This window comes from Cnephaeus nilssonii (genome assembly GCF_951640355.1).
Source record: "Cnephaeus nilssonii genome assembly, chromosome: 9".
Classification (NCBI taxonomy): domain Eukaryota; kingdom Metazoa; phylum Chordata; class Mammalia; order Chiroptera; family Vespertilionidae; genus Cnephaeus; species Cnephaeus nilssonii.
Window position 1 is genome coordinate 624,918 of NC_137080.1, and position 13,284 is coordinate 638,201.

Here is a 13,284-nt window from a genome sequence, read left to right on the forward strand (position 1 = left end):
ATGTGCGTCCCCCGTCTCGGGGCCCTGCCCGGGAAGCCTGACTCGGTGGCTTGGGGTGACCTCGGGCAGCCGCCTCCAGGCCCAGCCTCCGTCCTGGCCGGCTCAGCTCACAGGACAGGGCGACCCGCACTCCAGGCGCCAGGCTGTTCCACACGGACCTCGGCCTCCCTCCCTCGGCTCCGAGATGCTGGTCCCCGAGGAACCCAGTCTGGGAGCCCGGCCCGGGCTGGACTGAGCCACGGGGGCCGTATCGGGACCCAGGCCCGAGGTCGAGGCCGGGCACCACCGCGTGCTGACCCGCTGACGGCTGGTGGACAGACGCTGGGTTTGCTTGGCGGTTTTGAGAGTGTCACCATCAGGGAATGACAGCTGTCCCTCCGAGCCAGAGGCGGGAGCCCTGACCCGTCACCGAGTGATCCGAGGACAGTGGCGCCCTAATCACAGAGGCGGGTAAGCCTGCAGGGTTACAGGGGAGCCGCCCACTGGAGGGCCGTGTGCGTCCGATGGAGCCCCAGCTGGGGCCGTCCCAGCAACCAGCCTCCCCGCCCCCCAGCCTGCTGCTCCCCGAGCCGGTGACCCCCACGATTGTAGCTGGTTTGCTTCCTCGGTCAGGCCAGACCCCTGCTTGGCCTGCCTCCCGTCGCAAAGACACCCAAACCCGGGACACAGTCCTCCTCCTTCTCCTCCTCCTCCCCCTCCTCTTCCTCTTCCTCCTCCTCCCACTCCTCCTCGGGGAGAAGGCGGTTGGCCTGCATCCTGTGGGCCTTGGTGGCTGCTGGGGAGGGGAGGCGTCCTGCTGGGGGGCCCGTCCTGCTGAGGGGACCCCGTCCCATTGGGGGACCCCGTCCTGTTGAGGGAACCCTGTCCCACGTCTAATGCCCACTGTGTCATCTGCTGTGATATTTAAGTCACAGAAGAACTGGGTTTAAACGTGGAGCTGCAGACCGAGCCCTGCGGTCGGCCCTGCGGTCAGCGGACCCCAGGAGGCCAGCGCGGCCACAGCCTGCTCAGCCCGCTGCCCAGGGCTGGCCGCCTCCTGCCGACCTGAGGGCAGAGCCCCCTCCTGCTGGGGAGGGAGCTCAGAGGTGTTTGGCAGAAATGCTCAAACAGAGTGGATTCTAAATATTTACCTTGTGCCGCTCCCAAGCTCAGGACACGGCCAGTCTGGCACCACGCGCGTCGCCTAATAAGGCAGCGCTGGGACCGGTCTGTGCGGCGGCCGTCCTGCGCGCCCAGACACCCTGAGGAGCTGGGGCCGTCTGACGGGGAGCAGGAGCCCCCGCCCCCGCCCGGACGCTGGAGCCAGAGGACGGGGGCTGTGCGACCCGCACGGAGGTCAGGGCGGATCCGGGCTGGCAATGAGAGTCCACCTGCCTCCCGTCACGTGGCCTCACACGCAGATCACCCCCCGAAACGCAGGGCCCAGGAGTGGCCCTGAGCGAGAGCCCCCACTTCCCCAGCGGAGGCGGGCAGGAGCCACGCCGTAACCTCGCTCCTTCCTGGGTGTCCGGGCCCCGCGGCCTCCTGTCACTTCCCGGGGCCCACGGCCTCCTGTCACTTCCCAGACCCCACGGCCTCCTGTCACTTCCCGTGGCCTCCTGTCACTTCCCGGACCCCACGGCCTCCTGTCACTTCCCGGACCCCACGGCCTCCTGTCACTTCCCAGACCCCACGGCCTCCTGTCACTTCCCGGACCCCACGGCCTCCTGTCACTTCCCGGACCCCACGGCCTCCTGTCACTTCCCGGACCCCACGGCCTCCTGTCACTTCCCGGACCCCATGGCCTCCTGTCACTTCCCGGACCCCACGGCCTCCTGTCACTTCCCGGACCCCACGGCCTCCTGTCACTTCCCGGACCCCACGGCCTCCTGTCACTTCCCGGACCCCACGGCCTCCTGTCACTTCCCGGACCCCGCGGCCTCCTGTCACTTCCCGTGGCCTCCTGTCACTTCCCGTGGCCTCCTGTCACTTCCCGGACCCCGTGGCCTCCTGTCACTTCCCGGACCCCGCGGCCTCCTGTCACTTCCCGGACCCCACGGCCTCCTGTCACTTCCCGGACCCCGCGGCCTCCTGTCACTTCCCGGACCCCGCGGCCTCCTGTCACTTCCCGGACCCCGCGGCCTCCTGTCACTTCCCAGACCCCACGGCCTCCTGTCACTTCCCGGACCCCACGGCCTCCTGTCACTTCCCGGACCCCGTGGCCTCCTGTCACTTCCCGGACCCCGCGGCCTCCTGTCACTTCCCAGACCCCACGGCCTCCTGTCACTTCCCGGACCCCACGGCCTCCTGTCACTTCCCGGACCCCGTGGCCTCCTGTCACTTCCCGGACCCCGCGGCCTCCTGTCACTTCCCGGACCCCACGGCCTCCTGTCACTTCCCGGGGCCTCCTGTCACTTCCCGGGGCCTCCTGTCACTTCCCGGGGCCTCCTGTCACTTCCCAGACCCCGCGGCCTCCTGTCACTTCCCGGACCCCACGGCCTCCTGTCACTTCCCGGACCCCACGGCCTCCTGTCACTTCCCGGACCCCGCGGCCTCCTGTCACTTCCCGGGGCCCACGGCCTCCTGTCACTTCCCGGACCCCACGGCCTCCTGTCACTTCCCAGACCCCGCGGCCTCCTGTCACTTCCCAGACCCCGCGGCCTCCTGTCACTTCCCAGACCCCACGGCCTCCTGTCACTTCCCGGGGCCCACGGCCTCCTGTCACTTCCCGGACCCCACGGCCTCCTGTCACTTCCCAGACCCCGCGGCCTCCTGTCACTTCCCAGACCCCGCGGCCTCCTGTCACTTCCCGGACCCCACGGCCTCCTGTCACTTCCCAGACCCCACGGCCTCCTGTCACTTCCCGGACCCCACGGCCTCCTGTCACTTCCCAGACCCCACGGCCTCCTGTCACTTCCCGGACCCCACGGCCTCCTGTCACTTCCCGCGGCCTCCTGTCACTTCCCGGACCCCGTGGCCTCCTGTCACTTCCCGGACCCCACGGCCTCCTGTCACTTCCCGGACCCCACGGCCTCCTGTCACTTCCCGGACCCCACGGCCTCCTGTCACTTCCCGGACCCCACGGCCTCCTGTCACTTCCCGGACCCCACGGCCTCCTGTCACTTCCCGGACCCCACGGCCTCCTGTCACTTCCCGGACCCCACGGCCTCCTGTCACTTCCCGGACCCCACGGCCTCCTGTCACTTCCCGGACCCCACGGCCTCCTGTCACTTCCCGGACCCCACGGCCTCCTGTCACTTCCCGGGGCCTCCTGTCACTTCCCGGACCCCACGGCCTCCTGTCACTTCCCGGACCCCACGGCCTCCTGTCACTTCCCGGACCCCACGGCCTCCTGTCACTTCCCGGACCCCGCGGCCTCCTGTCACTTCCCGGACCCCACGGCCTCCTGTCACTTCCCGGACCCCACGGCCTCCTGTCACTTCCCGGACCCCACGGCCTCCTGTCACTTCCCGGGCCCCGTGGACGGAGGCATCCCTGGGCTGGCGGGCGAGCAATTGGGCGGCCACCCGGAAGGCAGCGGGGCCATTGCTGACAAAGCGGCGCAGGCGCAGGCCCAGCAATGGCCTCCGTGGTGTTCCCCGAAACAGGTGGAAACTTAGGTTCAAGCGAGACCTGCACGTGGACGTGTACAGCAGCTCCAGCCACCATCGCCCGGACTTGGAGGCACCCAGAGTGTCCTTCAGGAACGGACAAATGGACGGCGGGCCCTCAGACCAGGGAAAGGACTCGGCGATGAAAAGAAATGGGCCAACATGCCATGACAAGACCAGGAAGAGCCCTGGCTGGTGTGGCTCAGTGGGTAGAGCGTCGGCCTGCAGACGGAAGGCCCCAGGTTGGATTCCCGGTCGGGGCACGTGCCCGGGTCCTGGGCTGGATCCCCAGTGGGGGGCGTGCGGGAGGCAGCCCGTCTGATCCTCTCTCATCACTGATGTTTCCATCTCTCTCTCCCTTCCTCTCTGAAATCAATAAAAACATTAAAAAAAATAGAGGGAAGTAAGTGGCAGCCCAGTTATAGAACCACAGTTTGGACACTGAAATCTAAGAATTCCATCTGATATGAGGAAAACGCCCTTCACAGTTAGGAAGACTGGGGAAATTCAGCACATTTTTAGGTAGATGAATATTTTCGCAGAATTCACTTTTTCGGTCCACATTTAAAAGGAGCTATTTGCGTTTTTTTTCCGTATTTTAATCTCTTCAAATGACCAAAACTTTATAACTTAAGAGTCTCGCTGGTATTTGATGTTTTTGCAAGCCTGCGTTTAAAACATGAAATTAAAGAATGGGGGATAATATTTTAAAACTTAGAAACCCACAAAGAACACAGCATCGGCTGACTCTTCCCCAGGGAATGCCGTTTGCCAGGACTGAGAGCAGAATCAGAAGATGACTATCTCTTGGCGCTGAGCTTAACGTGCAATAAAACCAAAGCCGTCCTCGCCGGGAAGGCAGAGCCCATAAAGCCGGGAACATCACAAGCAGGAGGTGGTGGGATGGACGGAGCCGGTCTCTGGGTCCGGGGGTGGGGCGGGAGGGAGGAATCCTTTTATCCCAGGGAGGGGAGGGGGGAGCCCATCACAGGCATGAGCACTCCGGGGCGGGGCCCTTGTGAGCCTGGGGAGGGGGGTCCGTGGCCCCAGCCCCACCCCCGTGGGTCTCGGAAGGTCGGCCCCGATGCCCCGCACGGGATGTGGGAGAGCCACGGGCCGAGACAGAAAGCAGACGCGCTAGGCAGTGGTCGGCAAACTCATTAGTCAACAGCCAAATTTCAACAGTACAACGATTGAAATTTCTTTTGAGAGCCAAACTTTTTAAACTTAAACTTCTTCTAACACCACTTCTTCAAAATAGACTCGCCCAGGCCGTGGTATTTTGTGGAAGAGCCACATTCAAGGGGCCAAAGAGCCGTATGTGGCTCGGGAATCGCAGTTTGCCGACCGACCACGTGGCAGCTAGAGGAGGCAGCTAGAGGATCACCAACCTCAGATTTGAAATAAATAACGAGACACATGGCCGGTGGCCCAGACTCCGCGCGTTTGCGAGCCGCCCCTCCCCACAGCCCTAGGTAAGCCCGGGGCCCAGTGGCCTGTGCTGTGGCCACACCCGCCGGCCCAGGGCTGGGCGCGGCCCCTGTCAGCGCCCTCTCGGCTGGCCCAGGCATGGCAGCCTGGGCGACGGGGAGCGGCCCCTGTGCATAGCTGTCAGCCGCAAGGACTCCCGGGGGGCGTCACACAGCGATCCTCAGACAGACCTCCCCAGACCGTCAGCCCCCCCCCCCCCCCGAGGTCAGAGCTGATGTGACGAAGGCAGCAGGGGGAGCACCAACATGTTGTCCTCAACACAGAAAAGCCAGTGCCTCAGTTTACCCAGAGCAGGGCAGAGGACGCCTGGCGAGGACCCCACGCTGCCCACGGCCCCTGGACAGTGGCCCCGCAGGCCCGAGTCCCACCTCCCTCCGTGGCAGCATCGACGCCTGGGGATACATCAGCGTCCGCGTGTCGGGGTGCAGGACTCAACTGAGAAACGGGGCCACGCTAACGGGCGGCAGAGTCCCCTCAGGTATCCCCTGACTCAGAAGATGGACAGGCAGGCGCTGTCTGTGCAGAGCTCGCCACGCTCCCCCTCCTCCCTCCCCCCGCCAATGCCACTCTGTCCCCCTCCCCCACCCCCGCCACACACTGCCCAGGCCTGTGGGGGAGCCCCCAGCCCGGAGGGACCTGCCCTCCTCACAGTCACTGAGCAACGACAGCTCCCCCACCAGGTCCCTCCAGGACCCCCACCTTCACTGGGCATCGGGCACGTGGCCGGGCAGTGGGCACGTGGAGTTGACAGTGTACAGGTCCACGCGGCGATCAAACCACTCTGTCCCCCAAACGTCATAAGACTTGCGAACGTCACACATACACGGGTGCTAAAACATGCTTTGGGGGAGAGCCGGGAGCCCCAGGTGACGAGGTTCTAACGCGAAGGCTGCGTGTGAAGGTCCACGATATTCCCTCGAAACCGACCACGGAAATTCGGGCTGCAGACACTTAGCCCTGGGACGCGGCGTCCTCTCGGTGAGAATCGGAGGGAGGCTCACCAGGAGGGCGAGGGAGCCGTGCAGGCTCGGACAGCGCGGGGACACGCAGACACGGTTGGTTCTCACGGACAGCGGGTCACGGACCAGACACGCGGCAGCCCGCACCCATCTCCAATGTCCAATGTCAGGTTCAAAGGTAAAGTCTGGCCCACCGGCGCGGCTCACTGGCTGAGCATCGACTTACGAACCAGGAGGTCATGGTTTGATTCCCGGTCAGGGCACAGGCCCGGGTTGTGGGCTCGATCCCCAGTGGGGGGCGGTGCAGGAGGCAGCCGATCCGTGATTCTCTCTCATCATGGATGTTTCTCTTTTTCCCTCTCCCTCCCTTCCTCTCTGAAATCAATAATAAAATACATATATTTTTAAAAGGGTAAAGCCTGTCGATTCATAGCAAAGCCATCACGCAGTTCCGAGGATTCTGAATTAAATTAGTCAAGTGTTTCGATATCCCTGGCACTCGGTCAAAAACACACACTTATTACCAAACATTTCCATTTTCATCCGAAGCTGTCGTTTGCTTGGCACCTACGGAGAAACCTTGTAGAGACTAGAAAACGTCATAAAAACACCAACGTCTGAACTAGAGTCCGGTGCTCACGCCGTAACCAAGGAAACACATGCCGTCCACACTCCCCCCCTGAGGAAACAGAGCCAGGGGCACGGGCCCTTTTACCTGAATGCTTGTTGGTTTTGTTCTGTCGGCTTTTCACTTGTTCCGTCCACAGCGTCGGATAGCGCGAGGCAATATCTGACAAAGCAAAACGGAGGGACCGTCATTTTTAGTTCATCTTGAAAACACAGCCTCTCAAAGATTTCAGCAGGCAGCCTAAGAGCCAAAAAGATCGATATAATAAGTGAATGCACATTGTACATGTTTAAAGAGCTATGAAATAATCCCATGCACGAGGCAGCAAGAAATCATCATGTACATTTAGAATTTTCAGAACATTTTTCTCTCTCTTCATCCAAAAGTATAAACAAACATCGTGAGAATCCGGACAGGCCTCACGTGCAGACGCGGGCTTTATCCGAACCGTCCGTGAGGTCCAGACAGACATTCACACGGCGTGCGGTGCGCGCTCAGCGGAACAGTCTGGTACCGAGTGGGTGTGTGAGACGTGATTTCCGTGCAAAGCGTTTTGGGAGTGTGTGTCGTGGGCACTTGGTTAACAAGCATGAAGGAGTATTCGAAGGCCGGTCCGTCACATCACGGCCTGAGAACCTCCCGGGAGCTGACCAGCCAGGTCCAGGCCCCTTGGCCAGGCACTGGCCTCCTGACCTCGGACAAGTTCCCTGTGTTCTCGCCTGTGGCACGGGGTTCTGGGGGGTTTGGGGGCCGTGCCGCAGGGCACACGGGAGCCTCAGGCTATGCCAACGTTGGCTGTTACTATTACTTATTGAAGTTATTGTCTGCAGAGCACCATGCAATTCCACCTTCGCTCTCATTCATTTACCTGCATCCCCCGTATTTTGTCTTCACACCCTGACACCTTTGACCTGAAGACGTGGGACGCACGGCAAACACCCCAGACGGTGCAGGAGCGGCCGAGCATGGGAAACCCAGCCCCACGTGACTGCAGGGGAAGAGCGTGTCCCGGGCCCCACGGCGTGAACACGATGCGGGAGTGTGACATATGAACAGGGACAGCGCCACATGCCACCGTGCTCTTTCGAAATAGGTTTTATGTTACCCGCGTTTCAGAACTTCAGTGCACAGTGTGAGTAAGAAGGCACCTCGTGGCAGCCCTCAAATCCACGAGGGACAGTGGGTGCTCACAGCGTGGGGTGGACACCCACAGCAGCGCCCCCCCCCGCCCCCATGTGACCCCCAGGCCCGCCCCCCCCTCACCTTCTTCGTCGCCTTGAGGCTGCGTGTCCAGCGCAGGGGCTGAGGCATCATCTGAATTCAGAACGGAAAACATTTGCAAGGAGACTACAAGCACGAGATAAGCGGGTAAGTGTGCGTGCGGGGAGGCGACGCGTGCAAACAGCCCGCAGGGGAACGCGCACCCACCCAGGACACGCAGGGGCACGCGAGGGCGGGCGAACGGGAGACACTCTGCTCGGGAGCGGCTCGCTCAACACGCGTGCGCCAGGCTCCACCACAGGCCCGAGAGGCCAGATGGGGTTCTACACCCTGAGCTGCCCGTGGGCCACGGGGGGGAGGGGGGCGGTGAGCCAGGAGCCCAGTGCCAGGAAAACGCAGCCTGAAAGGTCAGGAGGTCAGGTGGCCACAGGTCCTAAGGAGGGGGCCTGGCAGGGGCGGTGGGCGGGGCCTGTAGGGGCTGGTGGGCGGGGCCTTTCAGGGGCTGTGGGCGGGGCCTGGCAGGGGCTGGGCAGGTGGACCCCCTGGCCTTGCCCGTTTTCCCGAGGGGTAGGGCAGGGATAAAGGCCTCCTGGTTGAACTGCTGCCCCCCCCCCACTAGGCAGCAGAAGGACACTGGGGGGGGCCTTCAGTGTGGGGGAGGAGATGGGGGCGGGGCCAAGAGTGACAGCAGCGAATGGAGGAAAGGGACCTGGAATACAAATGAGCGGGGTCATTTCACGGACGACCCATATTCCAAATGAATCGTCCTGGTTTAACTGGTTGAAAAGACTCAGGGTTTCCTGGTTGGTGTGAGGTTTGGGGTTCTGAGACACAGCGAGGGGCACTGAGCTCCGAGGCCCAGGGACCGACCCAGGGCACGTGTGGGCTCCGAGGGCCAGCCCGGCGTGTCCCCCTGAGCTCCCCGCGTGGCTTTGCTGTACAGTAATCGCAGTTTTAAACGGAAGTCTTAAAAGGTCACACTGAGCAAGGCCTTCGCTCATCGCAAGGGCTTCGGATGAGGACCACCGATGGACTAGCAGGTTGTGGGTGTGGTCCCCCCGGGCCAGTGACTGGGTGATGGGTTTTAGCCGGCCCAGCCCAGAGGGGCGTCGCCGAGAGGAAGAGGGGCCCCCTCGCAAGGTTGGCATTTGCTCCTGGGTCAACCTGCACATTCACCCTCAGAACACACAGACTCCCCGGCCTGCCGGGCAGGGCAGCGCCCACCGGCGCCTCGTCCGGGGGTGAGGGCATGGGGTTGAACACACGTCCGCTCTACCAGGCTCTACGTCACTTCCTTTATCGCTGGGTCACCTACCACAACCTACGTCGGAAAAAACAGTGCCCAGTTTGTGTTCTAAACCATGACTTTTATTTCATCTGGAAAGCCCCTCCTGACTTTGCAGGCTGCTGTGAGCTAGTGGCCCAGAGCGGTTTGGGGGGGGAGGGGCGTGGGGGCGTGGTCTGGTTCTCGCATGTGCCCCGGCCCAGAAACTGGACGTGACTCCTCTCCACGGCGTGGCCTCGGGAGGGGTGCCTCCCACCATCGGCGGGGGTCCCGGCACTAGCCAGGCCGAAGCCCCCAGGTGGGCACGGGGGGCACCGGTGGGCAGATTACACGCCAGCCGACACGTCTGCGGGTGAATATTTAACAAACTGCCTTGGCTCTCAGGGTCGTCACAAGCTCAATTTGCATGTTAACTTGAGACGTTAGTGTAAGGCACAGGTTGGGTCAGATACAGTATGTCGTTGTGGGAATTCATGTTAAATTTAAATAGTTACCTGTTTTCCCCGTGCCTTCCCGTTGAGGTAACTTTTCATTTACGGAACCTACGAGGGGAAATAAGGAATGAGATTATTTGGGCTCCAAAACCATCACCAGTCATTGTTACAAACGTACGTTCTTCCATGTTGACAGGGTCACAGTGCTTGTGGCTTTCAGGTTACATCACACGAGCCCTCTAGGACCTGAGCCCCCACCCCCCCACCCTATCCCCGAAACCGCGAGGCCTACACCAGGAAGCCTGAGAGGAGCCCCTACCCCGCCGCTGCCCGCCCACCGCACCCCCGAGACCCTGTAATGCCCCCCCCCCCGGTACCTCCTTCTCTGGGAATGCCAGCCCAGCCTTCCTCACCATGCATCACCATGTTGGGGCAGGAAAAGGAGCTAACATTTTTAAAAATTTAAATAAGAAGTTATGCAACTGCAGGTACATTAAAACCTTGGTTTCCGCTGGATTCAAATTTACAGAAAAACGAACAAACCGAGGAGCCGCCTCCTTGGGCGCCACGGGAACAGGACCCACCGGGCGGCCGACCGCGACAGGTGCACTGCTTACACGACACGAGGACCCAGGCTATGCCGACAGGTTGGGACTGCGATCGGCACCCACATTTCTCTTCACCCCCATGACACGCACCCTCCCCAAGTCAGTTTCAATCTGGTCAAAAGGACTTGGGCGCGTATCTGCCGACTCGGTTCGGAATATTCCCTCCAGGGTTCGGTTAGCGCAGCGGTCGGCAAACTCATTAGTCAACAGAGCGGCAAACCGTGGCTCACGAGCCGCATGTGGCTCGCGAGCCGCAGTTTGCCGACCACTGGGTTAGCGTGACCATGGTCAAGTGCCAGGTCCTCCTTGTCAGCAGCAGCATCCGATGAACTAGAACCTGAAATTCCTTGTTTACTTTATTTTTTAATATATTTGTATTGCTCTCGGAGAGGAAGGGAGAGGGAGGGAGAGAAACATCACCAATGAGAATCATGGATCGGCTGCCTCCTGCACGCCCCACACTGGGGATTGAGCCTGCAACCTGGGCCTGGGCCCTGACCGGGAATTGAACCAGGACCTCCTGGTTCCTAGGTCGATGCCCAACCACGGAGCCACGCTGGCTGGGCCACTGCTTATTTTTCCAGTCGTGAGTATGGCATTAAATACAGACCAACTCCTATTGGGACCAGAGACCCCTGATGACGAGAAGGTTTATGCTGTGTCCTGGACACACAGCTGCACCTCATAGCAAACATCAGGCACCTCGCAGAAAGGGACCTTGAAGGCCCTGACCAGTTTGGCTCAGTGGATAGAGCGTCGGCCTGTGGACTGAAGGGTCCCAGGTTCGATTCCGGTCAAGGGCATGTACCTTGGTTGTGGGCACATCCCCAGTAGGGGGTGTGCAGGAGGCAGCTGATGGATGTTTCTCTCTCATCAATGTTTCTAACTCTCTATCCTCTCCCTTCCTCTCTCTAAAAATCAATCAATATATATATATATATATATATATATATATATATTTTTTAAGGACTTTGAAGGACAGAACAGACGACATAACGTGGGGCTCCCGTCCAGAGGGGTCCCCTCCCGACCCACACTCGAGGCAGCGGGTTTCCTTAAAGGAACAGAGCACACGGCCCTAAAACACACCTGCCTCCCCCGTAAACGGCGGCAGGAGACGGACGCCCCTCCTGGGGCTGCGCCTGTGCAACAGGACAGGACGTGCGTGTGCATCTGAGCGTCGACGCTGCTCCGTCTGCACGGCGTGTGCGGGGCCTGTGACACGGGCTCCTTCCCGGGCGTTCCTGTTCCCACCGGTGCCATGTCACATTGTGTCCAGGTCTCGGCATCGGAACTGTCCCAGCCCCGTCCTGTCCCAGCCCCGCGGTGAGACGGGCTCCCTGCGTGGCCCTCACGGAGCCTCAGACCCACGCTTCCTGCTGCTCCTTGGTGCCGTCGGTACAGCCCAGACTCTCCAGCTGAGGTTTCTGGTCCCGTTTATTTTTATCGTGTGTCAGCAGTGAGTCAAAAAAAATGTTTTCTACTTTTGGCTGGAAATTATAATGGCTTGGTAATATTTCTGAATATAACTATGCCGGCTCTGATATTCAGAGCTAAATGTAAACTCCCTAAATGATAATTATTTGTCTCTCCCGCCCCCTCCCCGGGGAGAGCTTCTCGGTCGAATTAAGATAATACTTTATAATCTAAGGACGGAAAAGTCCAACTGCTGGGCCACAAGTGATCAGAGGCTCAGACCGAAGACGACCTTGGAAAAGCTCTCTCCTCTTCGAATCGGCCAACACTCCAGCGTGTGCGTCAGCCGCCAAATCCAACCAGCATTTCCCGGACGAGATCCACACACGTCATCCCTCCTGTGCTCACAGGTGAGGCCTCATCGCCGACCAAACCCACGGTCCCGAGCGGCTGCCCCACGATTCACACGCTGGAGGGGTCCCCCAGGGCCCTCGCTTCCTCTCCCCGCCTCTAGGCAAGCAGGCTCCCCCACACCCCCTCCCGCCCCCCCTCCCGCCCCATCCCGAGGACACGGACGCGGTGCAACGGCGCTCTCCATGCGGCAAAGCGGCGATGGGAACCGGAACCGACGGGTCCAGAGCCAGAAAGTACGCCTCTGGCTTCACGCCGCTTCCTGGGGTTTTTGCAGAAGCGTTTGGAGCAGCAGATTCTGGGGTGTCGGTGCAGAAAGGGACCGGGCATGCAGGTGTGGACGCCACCAAACGTGGGCGGGTGAGCTGCGCTCGGACCTGCGGACGCTCCGGATTGAAAGGCCCGACTCCCTCCCCGATGGAGCGCCTTCCCCTCTACACGCCATTTTGAAAGGCGGCCGTTCAGCCAGCGACGAGGGCGTGCACTCCTGGGAAGAAACCACGAAGACACAGCGAGGAGGATGCCCGCGGTTTGAGGAGGAGCCACGAGCTCTCGGTCTGTAGCTCTGAGCACGTGGTTCCGATCCAGCTCGCTCAGCAAGCCGCCGGAGCCAGAGCCCAGAGGAGGGAGGGAGGGGGCGGCTCACGGAGGGGTGGCCTGAGCCCAGCCCTTCACAGGACTGAAGGCTCTTTACAGATAAGTCAGGACGGGAGAGCTGTGCTGTGTCCGTCCGTCTGTCCATCCACCCAAGGGAGGGGGCGCGGGCTCCGGGACACTGGCTCCCTGTGGGCAGGGGCCACCCCTCCTGGAAATGCACGGCCCGGGGGACGCACATCACACGGCTCTCCCTCGGGAAACAGAGCGGGAGGGACAGGGGAGGGATGGCAACAGCACGGGAGGGGCGGAGGGCGGGGGCGGGTGGGCAGGGGCTCCGTGCCCTGCCCGTTGGGGACCAGCGTCCGGAGCCGCCGCCCTGAGCACTCTGCTGGCACCGGGCCTCTCAGGCACACGGCCCAGCAAGCCCTGGCCGCCGTCACGTCCCGTCACGCCTCCTGGCCCGTCCTCTGTGCTCGGACGTCCTTCCGGGCTGTTCTCAGGAGCCGCTGCCGATGCTTCCTTGTCCTCCCTGAGCAGGAGGGTGAGCATTGACGAGGGACTGATCCCGGGAGGCGTGACATCACGGAGGAAGACGCCCGCACGCGTCTCGCCCGGCAGGCTCAGCTCCCATCGGCACACGGACC

The 13,284-nt window shown here is 61.6% G+C and overlaps 1 protein-coding gene across 2 annotated transcripts in view; it reads right to left on the reverse strand.

The window, feature by feature from the left end:
* The window catches only part of SMOC2 (SPARC related modular calcium binding 2), a 71,275-nt gene that overhangs the window by 21,818 nt on the left and 36,173 nt on the right, over positions 1-13,284 (reverse strand). Inside the window, exons 5-7 of one of the 2 annotated variants that reach the window (XM_079781568.1) lie at positions 9,669-9,716; positions 7,932-7,982; positions 6,756-6,830 (exon numbers count right to left, since the gene is read on the reverse strand). In XM_079781568.1, coding sequence (XP_079637694.1) covers positions 6,756-6,830; positions 7,932-7,982; positions 9,669-9,716 — 174 coding nt within the window. Of the gene's footprint in view, positions 1-6,755; positions 6,831-7,931; positions 8,016-9,668; positions 9,717-13,284 lie in introns of both variants that reach the window. The other variant, XM_079781567.1, reaches the window with a different exon arrangement.